The sequence below is a fragment of the Stegastes partitus genome, unplaced genomic scaffold (assembly GCF_000690725.1).
Source record: "Stegastes partitus isolate 25-593 unplaced genomic scaffold, Stegastes_partitus-1.0.2 Scaffold8, whole genome shotgun sequence".
Lineage (NCBI taxonomy): Eukaryota > Metazoa > Chordata > Actinopteri > Pomacentridae > Stegastes > Stegastes partitus.
The window spans coordinates 882,790-899,669 of NW_007577739.1; the positions used below are offsets into that span (position 1 = coordinate 882,790).

The window sequence follows — 16,880 nt, forward strand, 5'->3', positions numbered from 1 at the left end:
TGCTGCTCCGCTCTCACGAATCCATTTCGACCGTGTGATCTTTATTCTGATTGCTGTACAAAACTGTTCTTTTCTTGTCAACAACAGTAAACAAAGATGAAATAAATGGATGATTGTGAAAAAAAAAAAACAGTGCTAGTAAAAGCCCAAAAGGTATGGACTGGAGGCACCGGAGCAGAGAAGCACATTAAAACGAGTCCACCTACTTAGCGAGCTATTCAATCAACAAAGCAAAGTCTGCCAGTGAGAGGCCACTGACTGCAGACTTGAGGAGCCAGACTGACCACATATTGGGACACTGAGGAGATTTAGAGTGGCCCAACTCTTCAAAAAAACTTCTCCTTTTCCAGTTCGCTAGCCACACACACTGGGCCTTAAAGCCAAATCATCGTGGAGGGGGAGAGCCGAGAGGTCTCGGTGTCTGCCACTCCGTACTGCTACATAAAAAGAAGGTGAAGGATGCCGTGTGAGCAATTGGTTCCAATTGACAGAGGATTGGTCATGGTCAGCCTTCTGAGTGGAAATCCACGTGAGAATGTAGCATTTGGACCAGCAAGGGGCACAAGAGGCCAACAGCAGACAATGAGGCCACTCAGAGGAGTCTGGCTGCCGTGGAATAGTGGGGCACAATCTCCTGTGATTTAACCCTTCGTCGACTAGTTATTCATTCAACTTAATACACTGAGGTGGAGCTCATGTGGTAGAAATGCTGCATAGTAACATGCATAGTTCAGGTAGGGCAAACTGTGGAGAACAAACCAGGTTTTCTTTCAGCATCAAACATAAAAGCAGGTCTACCTTGAAGATCGTGCTGCATGAATGAAGATCAGAATCATCGACTTTAAGTTCCACATTAATTGAGTTGAAGCACCTCTGCAACCTCGACAGGCAGACCGACCATTACCGTCCTTGTGACTTTTTCACCAATTAGGCAGGTCCTGCTCACTGAATGGGACCGGCTGCTTTAAAGTCTCAGAGGGCCAGAGGGTCAGCGCTCAATCACAGCCTGCTTGTGTGTTTGAACTAGCCACTAGTTGACAGGACGAGGATGGGGTCAAAAGAGGAGGAGGAGGTGGGGGTGGGCGAGTGATTGGTGTGGGTAAGGACTCCTGCCAGCTCTAAAGAGAAGCCTTTTGTAGCCAAGACACTGGCCAGAGCAGCCTGGCCTTTCACAGTCCTGCCGCCCCTCTCCACCGGGCCTACAACAGCTGATGACAAGGCCCCAGCTGCTAATTATCCGGCTGATGGAGAGTCACTGAAGTGGGACTGTCAGAGCAAGGGGTGGCCCTTGTGTCTGAAATGGGATAAATGTGGAGGGAGGGTGAAGGCAGGGGGATAAAAGAAGTTGAAATGCGGGGGCAGGTATTTTTTCTTTATGAAACAGTTACCCATCAACATAACAAACACTTCTTCCAGCCAAAGTTTGGACTTAGTGAATTACACGTGAATGTTAATTAATATGTGTTTCAGTCTTGTATCTTTCCCTCCAGTTAAACAGGAGAGCAACAGATGAATATAACCGAGCACAGTGTTTTCAGTCTTGTGAATGTACCGTCCCGCCGAGGTTCTGTGCTACATCATCGTCTGTCCGGAGGCTACCGGGGCAGTACCTGTTGAATTCCATATGAAGTAGTCTTTGGAAGTGAGTTCTCGGGCTGAGAATGGGACAGAGAGAACACCTTTAGTTTCATGTAAGTTACACGCATGCAGCAAACATTTTGGCACTGCTGTGAACTCACACGTTGCAATCCGTGGTTTGGCAGAAGAATAAACCTGCACCGAGTGCTGGTCGACGCAACACCCAGATAACGTCATGTCAGGCACTTTGAAATACAACTGTCAAGAAAATAGTGAGTTTGTTAATTATTTCACAGTGTAGTAATTGTATATTAATTCATTTCTAGAGATTAGCTGTACTATGAATAATAAATCTTCTTATCTTGTCTTTAAATTCATTTGACCCGTATGTAAAGACCATAAAGGTTTTGACCTGCTGCTCATTTTTATAACAACCACCAACTTACTTTAATGTAGGCAGTGAGTCCAGTGCAGAGGGGGTCAGCAGGTCCTTTCGTCGGCCCAGAAAAGCTGATCTTTCCCTCCATTGTGACCTCCAGAGACTTTGGGAACTTTTGTCCTACATAACAGTGAGAATAAATGAAGTCATTAGTTACCTTTTGAAATTTACAGCAACGGTAAAAATGAGTTTTTACACAGAAGCACGATTCTTACCGAGGACCCAGACCAGCAGGTTTTTCTCCTTTGAAACGTCCAGTTGTCCGTAGCTCACCTTCACTTCAGCGACTCCCATCTGATCTCTGCACAGACACAGATGTTATTACCAACCACGCAGCTGAAGAAATGTTTACATTAATCAGCATGAGTTCGTTACTGCTGTGAGGTAAAATATCCACACACACGCAGGACAAAACATGATCTCTGACCCCAGAAAACACATGTATGAACCAAACACCGTAATGGTTTTTCGTACGACGTTTCTGTTTTTTTCTTAGAGAGCATTTTACCACATGGTTACACGACGTAAGCTGCATTCCAAATCGTATATTCTACTTCATCACAATATTGCGCCTTAAGCTTTTACCATCGCAGTCTGCAGTGAGCCGTTATCTGTCTGCGTGCTCTCTGTGACTCAAGCTTGTTCATACTGGCGAGAGACACTGTGATGCATGTGATGTAACCGCACAGAGAATTATGAGTCAGAATGGTCAGAAAAGCACGCTGGCTCGCAGACTGCGAAATCTCATCAGACGTAGTAGGACATGCAGGTATTTTTGGCACATCACCTTTGACGTACTATGTATTGGGACATACTAATTATTTTTTTCCTGGCATACTGTATAGCATGGCAGTATGGGTGTTTGAACGCACCCAGAGTTTTAGTTTCAGTGACTAAGTTATCACATTTTGGACCAAGATCAGTGCAGGTGTTTTCCATACAGCTGCACAATTTGAATAAGGAGGCTGGAAGGCACTGATTTATATTACAAATGTAAGAGACTGTCTTTTGGAGGACTTTTTCTTCAAAAAATACTTGATTATTCTAATTTTTAAAAATCTATTCTGGGGGCTTTTCGCCTTTATTTAGAGCAGTAGAGATAGACAGGAAAGAGGGGAGAAGAATGTGGAGAGACCTGCAGCAAAGGAAGTCGAACCCACAACCGCTGCGTTGGGGAACTACAGCCCTTGTTCATGGGTCGCCCGCTCAACTAGGTGAGCTGTAGGAGCACCCTTGATTATTCTAATTTGAATATTTTTGAATTCCTTAAGTACATTAGAAACCATAATATGTGTCCAAAACCATTTAGTTTGTCTTCATGCAACTGATTTCTAGGCAGTTAAAGGGGCTCACACAAGAGATTCATTTCTTAATCACTGCAGGATCATATTTCTATCACCAAAGACAACAAAGGGCAAGAAGCTATAAACAGTTTTGTTCTCTTGTGCCATTTACCTGTTAAAGAACGGCAGGTGTGCCTCGCAGTACTCAAAGCTGTTCTTCACACTCTCGTGAAGCTTGAGGGTTACCGACACATGGACCTGGTTCTCCTCTTCCCTCAGCTGATAGGAACCAAGGATGGGGGGAACAGGGACCTGATGAAAAAAATGAATTTCAAAAGGAGTCCTTCACAAAATGAACACACATGCATGTAATTATAAAGCTTTTGGATCTTAAGTTAAGGTTCATACCTGAGAAGTATAGCTGCATAGTCTGAAAGGCTCCAGAGGAGGGGAGAAGGGGAACTTATATGGCCCAGAGAAAGCTGAGCCGTCACAGTTATCCACACTGCTAGCTGTCAGGATACTAGAATCTAAAGAGGTGACACAGGGATGAACCAGGATGTCCTGCAGTGGAGAACCATTTGGAGGCAGTGAGAGGGTCACCATCACATTTGGTAGCACTCCCTCCACTTCACACTGTGAACAGAAGGACAGGAAAGCATTCACATACAAGGTAGGAGAGCGGGTGGCTAAAAGCTATGACATGAGATGCTTTTCATTACACTAGGCACTTACTTTGCATGTCACAGTGCCAAAAACATCCCACAGGTCCTGTCTGCTCCGGTTACCATACTGCATGGAGCGTACTGTTTCTGTCAGTGCTACGTTGACCACAGCTCGGCCTCGGTGAAGTCCTGTCTTCCAGGCGGGCTGCTTCTGGTTCCCAGCGGAAGCAGGCAATGTGGGTGTAGCAGGTGGCCCCAGTAGTGGCACATCAAGAGGTGTGCCAAGTGGACAAACCTGCAGGAGGACAGAGGGCAACATTGCCAGACGAGAGACCAGCCCCTCACCATCAGGCTTACTCCCTGAGCCAAGAAGAAAAGTCTGCAGGCCTGCCAGAAGCGTGAGACCCTGAGAGACCGACAGCAGGCTGGCCAGAGGTGGCCGCGGCTCAGGAGGGACATCCACTAAAGGCAGGCAAGCCAGGATAAGAGGCCCTTGTGAGATGGCCAACATCGGCCACAGTATTCCCTTTCCAGGACCATCCACACGCAGCTCCAGGGCTGGTGACCGAGGACGGTGAAGGCAATCATCTCTGAGAGCTACGTAAGCCTTGTCTGGGTCCGACAGCCCGAGCTCAGTGAGCAGGAGCTGCAGGACGGTGCTTTCCTCTGGGACTGCTACGTATGAGGAACCTGCCAGACTCTTTGCACGGTGCTCCACAGTAGAAAACCTCCTGTGAGGGAAGACAAAAGGCATAGAAAAATACTGTTTATTTAAATAGCACCAATCATGTTCAGATGTTAGTGTTGTAAATGTAATCATGCAAAAGATAAAATACAAAATACAACAGGACAAAATGCAATCAGACATATTTGAAGTACAACAGACAAGTTAAAGAAAGTGAACACTCATTTCTTTTTTAGAAATTTTATGAAACTTATTCACCAAGAGGATAAAGGTGGAGACAATTTTATTAAAAGTACAGGAAGTTCAGACAAGACTTTATTTTAAAAAACTGAATTATTTAGGTTTAATTTAAGTTCTAAGAGGAGCTGGGTCCAGCACTGGGCAGCATAATGACTAAAGACTATATCATCGTATCTGGTCTGAACTCCCACCAACTGATCATTCCCTGCAGATCCGAGTGACCTTCCAGGTGTGTAATCAAAATATCTCTATGTCCACACCATTCAGAGACTTAAAGGGTCTTAAATATGTTTATCTGTATTTACCTATAGGCCAGGGTAGGTGTCTAAGAACTGGAGTAATGTGTTCTCTCTCTCTCCCTTCAGGGTGTTTGTCAGTAGTCTAGCAGCAGCATTTTAAATGAGTTGCAAATGTCTCATTAGGGAGGTCAGCGAAGAGTGCATTAAAGTAGTGCACCTTAGAAGTAATAAAAGCATGCATGAGTCTATCTAAATCTTGCTGGAGCACAAAGTTTCTGAGTTTGGCTATTTTTAAGACGCCAGAGTGAGGATTTAGTTTCAGGTTTCATTAGGCTGCTGAAATTTCCATCTTTGTCAATGATCCCATTTAGATTCTTGACCTGAATGTTAGTTTTTAGTCTCTGAATCTCCAGGATTTCCAGTCTTCTTACTTTTTATTGCCAAATATAATTATTTCAGTTTTGTCTTGATTAAGTTGATAGACGTTTTGTTGCAGCACTACATAGATCTACATGCTTTAATAAGAAACCCTAAAGTCTTGGAATAGGGGAAGCATGCACAGATCGAAAATGGAATGTGAGGGACAAGTAATTTCATACATCATTGATTACTAATACTCACTACAGACCCTCTGCCAGAATGATCTGAGCTACTTGAGAGTCATTTTTTCAGTCTATGTAGGACTAGTTCATGATCCACAGTGTTAAATGCTGCACTAAGATCTAATGACATCAGGACTGTTTGACTCCCCGAATCATTGTTTGAGAGAATGAAATTTAAAATCTTCATGAAAGCAGTGTTTCAGTTTAACTGTAATAATATTAGAGTTGATCCTCTACGTCAAAACAAGTCTATCTACGAGAAGAATGACAAGTCAGTCACAAACCTTGAAAAGCGTATTGACACATTTTCTCCTTTTTCTTGAGAAATAATCCACAAAGCACGTATAGTCATTTGTCCGGCTGCAATGAAGTCCTCAGTTTACAAAAAAAAAGCAACTTCAGAGGCTCATATTTACATCTTGTCGTGCAGTAGTTTCAGATATTTCTCTGTGTTGTAAATATCACCAACGCTGTGACTTCCTTCCTGCTGGCGGCTCATGTGACACCTCCGACCAATCAGCTGACATTCGCGCCTGCGCACTTCGCGGCAGCTGTCCCCACCCTTCTCTCCCATACAGGAAGCTGGCTCACCAACCAGCTAGCTGTCAACAAAGGACAAAACTGTACCAAACCACCAAATCCATGCAGAAGTCGGCGGTGTTGCCGACGCAGTGTTCCTTCTCCTAAATTTCATCTCACTGCGCCGCCAGCTGGACCTTTGAATATGGCGACAACTGCTCAGCTGTTCGAGGTAAAAAAAAATGACTGCTGCAACGACTGTTAGCTACGAGGCTAGCTAAGTGGCTAACTATCACTAACGGTAGCTTAACGGTCCTGACCTTATTTATCTCCACAGTGTGTAATTAGGAATTACTAAAGACCTGCACTGCTGGGAAGGAACTGGTTTTATGTCGTAAACTAGAAAGAAATTTATATGAGTTCGCTTTTTGGAGGATGTAGCAGTTACTGGTGGTCTGTGTGCAGTAAAATCAGAGCTCATGTAGTTTGAGTGTGACGTTGACGTTTTATCAGACGGCTTGAACTGTTTAATGTCGTTTTATTGTTGCTGGAAGGCCTACTGATTTTGTATTTTGAGGTAGTCATAACCTCACTCATTGTTTTCTCTCCCTTTAGGAGCCCTTTGATGCAGATGAGTACATTGAAAGGCTGGCATGGAGGACTCCTGGAGGAGGCTCCAAAGGAGGAGCTGAGGCATTTGACCCCAAAAGGTACTCTAAGTGCTTGTCATAAACATTTACAGTCCACGTCTCAATCCCCTTAAATGTGAGGACATAACACAGTGGACTGCCATCTGTCTGGCTACTGAATACTAAGTCGTTTATTGCAGCCTTACATTACCTTAAAAGCAGCTCACTGATGCTGCATTATTAAGCGTATATAGAAATGAACAACACACAGACAACCTTAAGAGCTTCAGGGGAAAGCAGATAGACTTCTCTGTTTTAATAGGTGCAGTGCTCACATTCTAGACAGAGAAAACAGATGATTTGAGAGAGGAGTGAGAGAAGCCATCTCTGTTAAATTGAAGCAGCTATCTTTAAACAGAGGACGGGGTCTATGTCACCAATTATCAAATACCTTTAATGCAATTCTGAGCCCTCTGCCCGCAAAGTTCCTCCATCAAAAATATCTTGATTCATCACTGACCTATTAGTTTTACACACATGGAAAAGTCCAGTTGCTTTTTACTAAAGTTCACAGATAATATGCTGTATGAACTATTCTTGTATTCATTTAGCTTTGCTGTCTTTATGCACATTTTGCCTAATTACTAGTATTGCAGTAGCAAACTAAATTCTCAAGAGGATGGTTTATTCATGAATTTATAATCTCACACCTGATCACTGGCTGTATAATAATTTTCTTCAACAATGCCACCTCTTCATTCAGTCTCTCTGGCCACAATATAATTATTTTTTCATCTTTTCAAACATTTTCTGAAATAAATCAGTTGCTTTAATGAAGACATTTTTCTCTATCAAATCAGGGTAATACTAATACATTAATAAAACATGTCCATCTGTGTGAATTTGTTTTTCTCTCATCCTCAAAAAATTAATTTTATTTTTCTGTTACTGCGGCTGTTGTTTGTACATTACGACAACGTCTGATCGGGTCAAGAGTAAGCGTCTCCCCACTTCATTCGGGTTCCAAAAATAATATATCAAAGTAATTCAATATGGTTTAAGTTTTTATTTTGTAATATATGTTCTTATTTATTTATTCACAACTGTCAACATCAACTTTCTAAAAAAAAAAAACAGTGCAACTCCACTTGCACTTACTAAAGCTCATCTCAATCTCCGCTACACTAAATTACAGTTTTTGATGGGTTGGAGAAAATCGAGAAATAAATATGTTTAAAAATCCTTTGCATGTTTGTTATGATGTTTACACTCGGGAACAGAGTTGCATCTCGTAAGCAAAAATGCCACAACAGTTTAACTATACTGTAGATCCGTCCTGCCTTATCTACTCCCTCCACAAACTGTTGCCACCACCACCTCCTCGGAAGCTCTTAGTGAAGAGTCAGAGACAACATATCTGTGGAGGCCACCATACTGTGAGTCACCAGCTAGGGAATGAGTGTCTGTTGGGAAGGGATGGGAGATGTCTTTAAGCTATAGCCAGTGCTGAGGGAATTAGTCAGGAGATTATACACTCATCATTTTGGGATGTTTCCACTCTGTGAAATGTGGTGCTGACTTAGAACATTTGCTCTGCAGTCCTGATGGCACTTAAAATGCAGCTGACGAAGCTGCTAGTTTTCAGAGCTTCTTAAGTCTGGGGACCCAGGAATTAAGCATCTGGCACTATTCTGTAACTATTAACTGTAACTGTGAGGTCAGTGGGACAGATTTAACCTTGTGGAACGCAATTACTCCTTACACGAACCTGTTGTTTGTCAAAGATCTACTTTATGTTGTTTGGACCAGAGGAAGGCTCTGAATGTTTGCACCTTTTCTCCTCTGTGATAGGCTGCTGGAAGAGTTTGAGAACCACATCGAGGAGCTGAAGCAACTGGATGAGAAGATCCAGCGGAAGGTGGAGAAGCTTGAGCACCAGTGTCATCGCGAGGCCAAGGAATTTGCCCACAAAGTGCAAGACTTACAGAGAAGCAACCAGGTTTGTGTGGTGAAATGAACTCAGTGACCTCATCTTAATATCTCTGAAATCCATCATGTCACAAATGATCTGTGTTTCTATTTGACGCCCTTTTTGGTTTGTGTCAATTCAGGTGGCCTTCCAGCATTTCCAAGAGCTTGATGAGCACATTAGCTATGTGGCCACCAAGGTTTGTCACCTTGGCGACCAGCTGGAAGGGGTCAACACGCCTCGCCAGAGGGCCGTGGAAGCTCAGCGTCTGATGACCTATTTCAATGAGTTCTTGGATGGAGACCTACGCAGTGACGTCTTCAATAACCCAGACAAGGTGAGCGCGCTGCACATGTTCGTTTCATTCATATCAGTGGAGGTGTGTTTGTGTGTGTGTGACCACTGATGAGGGTCCCTGCTGTGATACTGCTGGAGGTGAGAATGAACAGGATTACGAGGTAAACCATCCATATTAATTTGTCAAGTTTATCCCTTTAGTTGGATCCCTTGGCTAATTTGGATTAATAAACTGTCATTTGCTGTCTGACAATAGCTGGCTGATTGACTAGCATGGATGTCAACATGCTCATGTCAAACCTAATTGCATTTACAGTAGGTTGTCTAGGAGCAAGAATTTGGTTGGTCCTCAGCTTTGTGTCGCATTACAGCGGGAAAGAGCTTGTAGCAAGATGGTACATGTAAGGGCAGTGATAACATGCATGCTGGGAGATGAAACACACACTCAGTTTCTGTCTACGCAGAGGCCATGCTGATGGTAGACAAGCGGCCCCTAAAAGTTTGATTCCACACTTTTGTTGTGACAGTAGAGAGACTGGGATGCTTTAGATTAATTCTTGTTACTAGGAACATCATTAGTGGGATGCAGAGAAGTGAGTCTGGGGGTCAATCCCAGAGACGAAAGCTGGAGATGGAGCTAGTTTTCCGGAAAGGCATGCAGAAATATCTGGCCAGATTCCTTTTCCTGAGCATACCTCCAGACGAGGGGGAAAGAGGAAAGCTGCAAGTGAATAGCTGAAGGGGGATGGCTTTGCTAATCCTTCTGAAAGGGAGGGCTGGGCCGCCAGCGTGGAGACAAGTGCTGCTAAACCCTGACTGCAGGGAGACGGCTACATTACTTACATGGGATTTAGCTAATCTTAGCTGGGGGACAGATACTTAGAAAACCTTCGCCGAGCAGAAAGGCTGGATCCTCCTCACGGGAGCAGAGTAATGATGTTAGCTGAGGCAGGCATCTGCGGGAACAGAGGAGTTGCGGACGGCGGGCCTTTCGTTGGTCTGGGGCTTTTTCAGCCAGCGTGTATGTCGGGAGGGGCGGGGGGGAGGGGGGGGTTCTCGACAGGGCCCCCTTTTTTAGACAGATATCCCTGGCCGGACAGATTATTGAAGGCGATTTAGACTCCTGTGGGATTACAGCCCATTCAGAAAAGGCATGCCAATAAAGAGTTGGATGTGCTGCTAAGTCAGGACTGCTGCTGTTGCTGCTGCCGATGCCCAGGTGAGCGCAGCCTGTCTGTTATCAGCTCCCTGTTCAACACGGGGAGGTGGAGGAGGGCTGCTCTAAGATGATGATCCCCCAAGTGGAGACACTGCCGGCGGCCTGCCCACTTTCTGCCAGTTTCTGTCTGGATGTCCACCTCACACGGTCCCGTCGTGCTCTCTTCTCTTTGTCCCCCACCTGACATCTTTCTCTCACACACTCGCACTCACACTCTCTCTCTCTCTCTCTCTCTCTCTTCTTCAGATTAAGGAGGCTGCTGATATCATTCAGAAGCTGCATCTCATTGCCCAGGAGCTGCCATTCGACAGGTGAGTCAGGCACCCTGGAGGCAGCTTTAGACAAGAGCTCTGTCAAACAAGAGGAAGGTGGTGTGTTAGTTATGTCGTCTATTCCTCACAGTGTAAGCCCAACAAAAACATATCAAACGTTGCAGCATGTTAATTCAGTATCGTTTCTAAAAATAAAAACCCACTTTAATTTTTCCTTTTTATATTGATTTCTAATTTGTAATTTCCTCTTTAGTCATTTATGATTTTCTTTTTGTGACAGATTTGCAGATGTCAAGGCAAAAATTGCAAGTAAGTCTGTGACAGTACTCCTCAGCTACTGTAGGCTACTCTGAACTGTCTCTAGTATCAATATATTTGAAGTTTCGTGGGGGTTATATTACATTTTGCATGTGTTTTTTTTTTTTTTTTTTTATGTAACCAGGTAAATACCACGACTTGGAGCGGCAGTTAATCCAGGAGTTCACTGCAGCCCAGCGGAGGGGTGAGATCGGACGTATGCGGGAGGTTGCAGCGGTTCTGTTGCATTTCAAGGTGACCTAGAAGAGACGTCTTTAGCGTTCACGTTTTACCGAACCTTCATTTATCTTTAGTCTTTATTTAATGTGATTATGTGACAGCCACTCAGTTCATACACGATGTACTAACGTGTTTGCTTGTCTTTAAATTCTGCACAGCGCTGGTCTGTTACGTTGCCAAAAAAGTAACACGTTTGTCTTTTGTTAAAGGGCTATGCACACTGTGTGGACGTTTATATCAAGCAGTGTCAGGAAGTGAGTGTGTAAAGTCTCTCTTCTATGAATATTCCGCTTCACTTTAGGACAATAATATCTACGGACACTGCGTTTACATTTTGTTTGTCTCCCTGCGTGTTTTGTTTGTGTGTCCTTTAAGGGTGCCTACCTGAGGAACGATGTGTTTGAGGACACTGCAGCCCTCTGCCAGAGGGTCAACAAGCAGGTGGGCGAGGTCTTCAGCAGTCCAGAGACTGTCATGGCCAAACTCATCCAGAACATCTTTGAGAACAAACTGCAGGTAATTCTACTACGATAAACCGTTTCTGAAATCAGTGCTTAGATGTGTCTCATACGTGGTTATACTTAACTGGCTTTGTGTCTGCAGGCACATGTAAGGGAAAAACTGGACGAAACTCGACACTCTGATGTAGAACAGTACCTCAAGAACCTCTATGACCTTTACACCAGGTAACTGACTTGTTCACTTGTAATTTGATTCACATCCTATACACAGTAATGATTGTTTCCTATTTCTGAATATGTGACTTTTCCAGGACTACAGCATTAGCCACAAAGCTGACAGAGTTCAACCTGGGTTCAGACAAGCACACTTTCCTTTCCAAGCTGATAAAGAGCATCTTTTCCTCATACCTGGAAAGTTACATCGACATGGAGAGGGAATACCTCCGCACACGTGGTGCCATGATCCTGCAGCGATACTATGACTCCAAGAACCACCAGAAACGCCCCATTGGCACTGGCAGGTCAGATTTAGACCGCGGCTTACTTCATGTGCTTGGTTTTACAAAGGGAGAAGATTAAAGGTTATAAATAATATTGAAATAATTAAATAATCAGCATCTGTCTGCCTACAGCATTCAGGAGCTGAAGGAACGGATCCGACAGCGCACCAACCTTCCCCTGGGCCCCATCATTGACACCCACGGGGAGACGTTTCTGTCCCCTGAGCTTGTTGTCAACCTGCTGCAGGAGACACGTCATGCCTTTGAGAGATGTCACAGGGTGAGACGACTCTGCTTTCTGTAGACTGAAGGAGCGAATGCAGTGTTTTGGGAGAAAGCTAATTGTTTCTTCTTCATTGGTGTTACACAGCTCTCAGATCCTTCTGACCTGCCCAAGAATGCCTTCTCAATCTTCCTGTTGCTGGTCGACCATCTTTGTGTGGAACACATTGACTACGCCTTGGAGATTGGTCTCTCAGGTACATCCAGCTCACCTCATTCTAATTATAATTTCTGTTTTGTGTGTGCTCATTTAGCCTACTGTAAAAATCCCTGTTGCACTGCTTAGTGTAGCTGACCCAGAGGTTGGATCCCTCGAGTTATGCAGGTCACAAGTGTGTGTCCTTTGCAGAACCCAAAAGCCAGGTTCAGCCTGGCCTCCAGATGGCACAGTCCGCCCTCACAGAATCTAAAACTAACTGTGCCTTCAGCCAGTCCCTGTCAACTCATAGCAGAAGCTTTTTAATCAAACAGCTAATTGGGAAATGGGTAGTCAAGTTGCATGATACTACAGTCACGATGCAAGTTTTGATGTTAGACAAAAACTGGTACAAGTAGGACGATATGGACAGGGTTAGATAATAACACTATATTTCTGTCTTCTATTTATCTTTAACATTCTGTAATAAGCACACCCAGGCTTAACAAAACAGCAGCAACGGAGGCTGGACCAGAGGGCTCTTTATGGACGTCCTGCTGCAGCTTTTCATTTATGCAGCTCTTGATGATGATGATGATGATGATGTATTGACCGGTGACTTATACCCTTGTGAATTCATTGTTGAATACTAGTGAGCAGTGTCTTGGCTGCATGTGGAGGATCCTTTGAAAATCACCGGTGATTTGTGACTTTTTTTGGTTTTGAAACGTGAAAGCTGCAGCGTGTGAGTTAAAACCTTGAAGCATGTCGCCTGACAGGCCACATCCAGATCAGTGACGTCACCGCGGTTGTTTTACTTTGACTCCTGAAGGAAACGAGTTGTGACATCATTCATGTGCCTTCAATTGTCTGTATAGCCTTTTACTTCGTCGGGGGGACTACATGAAGCTTGTTGCTATGGATACCATTCTAGGCTATAACCGACAGATTTTTATGGCCGTTAACGATTTTTTTTTTTTTTAAAACTGCAAAAAGTGAACTACCCAAGTTACCTTGATGCAAAGCAGGCTGTGCTTCTGGCATTTCCTTACATTTCGTACGGGGCTGTATAATAAGGAGACAGCTTATCATTTTCAGGCAGCAACAGTGGAACTAAACATGTACTTGGTATCTCCCGGTGCTCGATTCATAAGGTACATTCTGCATTAAAGAAATGCATCATTGATGTCCCCGTGGTTTGATTACCTTCTCCTCACTGTCTGCTGCTGGAGCAGAGCATTAATGTGAATGAGAATTTCTGTTTCATGCATTGCCACAGACAGCAGGCGACAGTGGTTTTCTGCTCTATGTGAATCATATTGATTCATGCTTTCAGCCACCTTTTGGTTTCGTGCCTGACTTTTCCTCGCTCTCTCTCTCTCTCGCTTCCATCTGCAGCGATTCCCTCATCTGATGCCAAGAATGCCAACCTGTACTTCCTGGACGTAGTTCAACAAGCAAACTCTATCTTCCACTTGTTTGACAAGCAATTTAACGACCAGCTCATGCCTTTGATAAGGTCAGTGAAGGGTGAAAGGTCAAAGTCTTACACATCATATAGTGTTGAGTTCTTAAAAAGTTTATGATTTTCATGCAAACGGAAGCACTTTGAATGTGTCCTTTCATCTCCGTCTCCAGCTCATCGCCAAAGTTGGCAGAGTGCTTGCACAAGAAGAAAGAGGTGATTGAACAGATGGAGGTGAAGCTGGACACAGGGATTGACAGGTCAGTGGCAAACAACTTCCCCATAAGTTGTGTTTCATCATTAATATAAGTGCAACCTAACATAGAATAGCACATGATGTATTATTGATGTATTATTCTGATACAAACAGAACACTAAACTGCATGGTGGGACAGATGAAGCACATCTTGGCGACGGAGCAGAAGAAGACGGATTTCAGGCCTGAGGATGAGAACAATGTCATGATCCAGTACACTACAGTAAGACCTGAAAGCCCTCAGCTTCCTATGTCTGAGCTCACATGCAAAACAAAGCAAATGAGCAACTTGTAAAGCACTGATACATCTCCTCACATTGTTGTTCTTAGACTTTGTTAGTGTTTGATCTGCATTCGGCATCTCTGTGCGTATTTCCTCCTGCCAGGCGTGCTCCAAGGTATGCGCCTACGTCAGTCGCCAGGTGGAGCACGTGCGGAAGTCCATGGATGGGAAAAATGTGGACACAGTGCTGACGGAGTTGGGCGTTCGTTTCCACCGGCTCATCCACGAGCATCTACAGCAGTACAGCTACAGCTCAATGGGAGGCATGCTGGCCATCTGCGACGTGGCTGAATACCGACGATGCGCCAAGGACTTCAGGGTGAGCGGGGGGCATAGGTCCAGGATGCACTGGTCACAGGGCAAACATGGCTCTGCGTACAAAGGCTCTACCTGTTATTTGACATTACAGAAGCGGTCAAATGAATGCTCTCTGTGGGCTGCAGCTATGGATTGACTGCATCATTGATTATTTGAGTTTGTTTGATTCAAGGTTCATTATAAAAATGTCGACCAACCATTGCAAAATTCCAAAACTTTTTTTTGCTTTTTTTGTCAAGACAGCTGTTAATTGTCAAGAAGCGAGTTAATTTCCACACAAGGCAATAAGTATTTATTTGATGAAAGTTGTCTTGATCAAATAACAAAGCAACTCCTAGTAGTCAATCATATTGTCAATAGATAGGACAGGATCTGTTTGATAATGAAGTCAGAATAGTTTCACCTCCTGCGTTGTCTTGAGTGCACCACAAATCAAAGCCTATAACGTGTACGTCTCTCACAAGGTCTAAGCATTTTTGTGCTTCTCTCTCCTCCAGGTTCCTCTGGTGCTGCAGCTCTTCGACACACTCCACGCCCTCTGTAACCTGCTGGTGGTCGCTCCCGACAACCTGAAGCAGGTCTGCTCAGGGGAGCAGCTCACCAACCTGGACCGGAACCTCCTGCACGCCTTTGTCCAGCTCAGAGTGGACTACCGTTCAGCCAGACTGGGCCGACATTTCAGTTAATGACTGACTCGACTCCTCGCTGCGCTCCGTCCAGTAAATTATGCTTTGAGATGATGCACCTTGAAGACACCCATTACCGCTTCAGTGGACGCATCGGTCCGGCCCCAGCGTGCAGACTGTACTGGGATTGCTTTGTGCTTCATGGAGACAAAAGGCCACTGCTCCTTGAATGTGGGAAATGTGCATTTTACTTTCGGTCATTGTTTATTTCTCCAAGCTGAAGAAATTTAAATGTCTATTGACGTAGGATTCCATTTGTTTTTAAATACTAATCCATCACCAATCCATGTGGCTTAGATATCTGACATGTTATAAGTAAATGGACAAGACTGATCTCTGTGCTTATGTAAGGAAAAAATACTTTTTTGATTGTGCCAAATATATAAATTCTGTGGCTGCACTTGTGCACAGGAAAATACCCTAAAGCTGCTTTAAAGGGAGACTGTCAACAATCGTGCTGTACAGCCGGCCCTGCAGTAGCACTGCGTATTGGGAACAGCTATTCTTTTTAATGAACTGTAGGAGACCCAGCAGAGAAGGCCTGAGCAAGCATGAGATAGAGCTCTGTCTGGTTAACAGAGAGACACATGACCACCTCTGGCACCTCTGACCCTTGACCACAAAGTAGAGGTCAAGAGGCCATCACAGAGAAGTGTGATCTGAACTCTAAACAGGTCTGAGAACCTCTCTGGAGGTTTGGGTGGTCCCCTTCATGGCTCAGATGATTGCTGCGATGGGTCACTGAGTATGTGTCACTGTAATTGCACAGATCAACACTTGCTCATCTGGTGGTGCGCACAGTCCAAAGACATTGTTGACCTGATCTGCAGTGTTTCTGGGTCAGGGGCCGCTGAAACGTTGACCTCGGATGATTAGGGAAACAAACTAGAAGGGACTTCTTCACACAGGGCTTAGAGGAGGTTCACATTATCTGTCTTCTGCACTGAGAAAGAAGGTTGCTCATGTCCCCGACGCCTGAAACCGTCTCCTACACGAAGCTGCTCCCTCTGTACTGCTGTTTACCTTGATTAGTGACTCAATAAAAATATGTTGCATTTTATTATTGTCCGTCTGTGCGTATCCGTCATAAATGTGGAGCTGTGAATAGAAAGTTTGGGCAGTTCTCTCTGCGAATGTCACTTTCAAAGTGAGATGAAACACTCCTCCTTTCTATAGAAGTCATCAAGTATTCATAGGAATTCTTGCCACCAGAGTAAAGTTCTTTCTTAGACTTCAGGAAGTGAGCAGAGCCAGAGGGGATTAGATATCTACGAGTTGATGAATTGTGTGCAGTAGTCATGGACTGGGGGAGAGCCGGGG

The 16,880-nt window shown here is 44.3% G+C and overlaps 2 protein-coding genes across 2 annotated transcripts; one reads left to right on the forward strand and one right to left on the reverse strand.

The window, feature by feature from the left end:
• Positions 1 to 6,218, reverse strand: ap5m1 (adaptor related protein complex 5 subunit mu 1). The gene is made up of 8 exons (XM_008283295.1): positions 6,016 to 6,218; positions 4,036 to 4,696; positions 3,709 to 3,936; positions 3,473 to 3,612; positions 2,233 to 2,318; positions 2,025 to 2,137; positions 1,740 to 1,836; positions 1 to 1,655 (listed from the first exon to the last, which is right to left on the reverse strand). Exons 1-8 carry the CDS (start codon positions 6,081 to 6,083, stop codon positions 1,573 to 1,575), a joined length of 1,476 nt encoding a protein of 491 aa, XP_008281517.1. The 5' UTR covers positions 6,084 to 6,218; the 3' UTR covers positions 1 to 1,572.
• Positions 6,219 to 6,290: 72 nt separating this feature from the next.
• exoc5 (exocyst complex component 5) lies at positions 6,291 to 16,620 on the forward strand. The gene is made up of 18 exons (XM_008283308.1): positions 6,291 to 6,482; positions 6,866 to 6,960; positions 8,731 to 8,878; positions 8,991 to 9,185; positions 10,611 to 10,675; positions 10,917 to 10,945; positions 11,079 to 11,188; positions 11,383 to 11,427; positions 11,549 to 11,689; positions 11,777 to 11,859; positions 11,946 to 12,155; positions 12,267 to 12,414; positions 12,505 to 12,613; positions 13,951 to 14,071; positions 14,191 to 14,277; positions 14,388 to 14,496; positions 14,660 to 14,875; positions 15,372 to 16,620. The coding sequence occupies exons 1-18, from the start codon at positions 6,456 to 6,458 to the stop codon at positions 15,558 to 15,560; spliced, it is 2,127 nt and encodes a 708-aa protein (XP_008281530.1). The 5' UTR covers positions 6,291 to 6,455; the 3' UTR covers positions 15,561 to 16,620.
• The last annotated feature ends 260 nt before the right edge of the window (positions 16,621 to 16,880 follow it).

Coding starts and splice junctions, on each gene's coding strand:
- ap5m1 (XM_008283295.1), bottom strand. CDS start 6,083: ATGACTATACGTGCTTTGTGGATTATTTCTCAAGAAAAAGGAGAAAAT. Junction 2,138..2,232: donor CCTGCTGGTCTGGGTCCTCG/GTAAGAATCGTG, acceptor ACTGTTATGTAG/GACAAAAGTTCCCAAAGTCT. Junction 1,656..1,739: donor CAAACCACGGATTGCAACGT/GTGAGTTCACAG, acceptor TCCCATTCTCAG/CCCGAGAACTCACTTCCAAA.
- exoc5 (XM_008283308.1), top strand. CDS start 6,456: ATGGCGACAACTGCTCAGCTGTTCGAG. Junction 9,186..10,610: donor TCTTCAATAACCCAGACAAG/GTGAGCGCGCTG, acceptor TCTCTTCTTCAG/ATTAAGGAGGCTGCTGATAT. Junction 14,278..14,387: donor CTGGACACAGGGATTGACAG/GTCAGTGGCAAA, acceptor TGATACAAACAG/AACACTAAACTGCATGGTGG.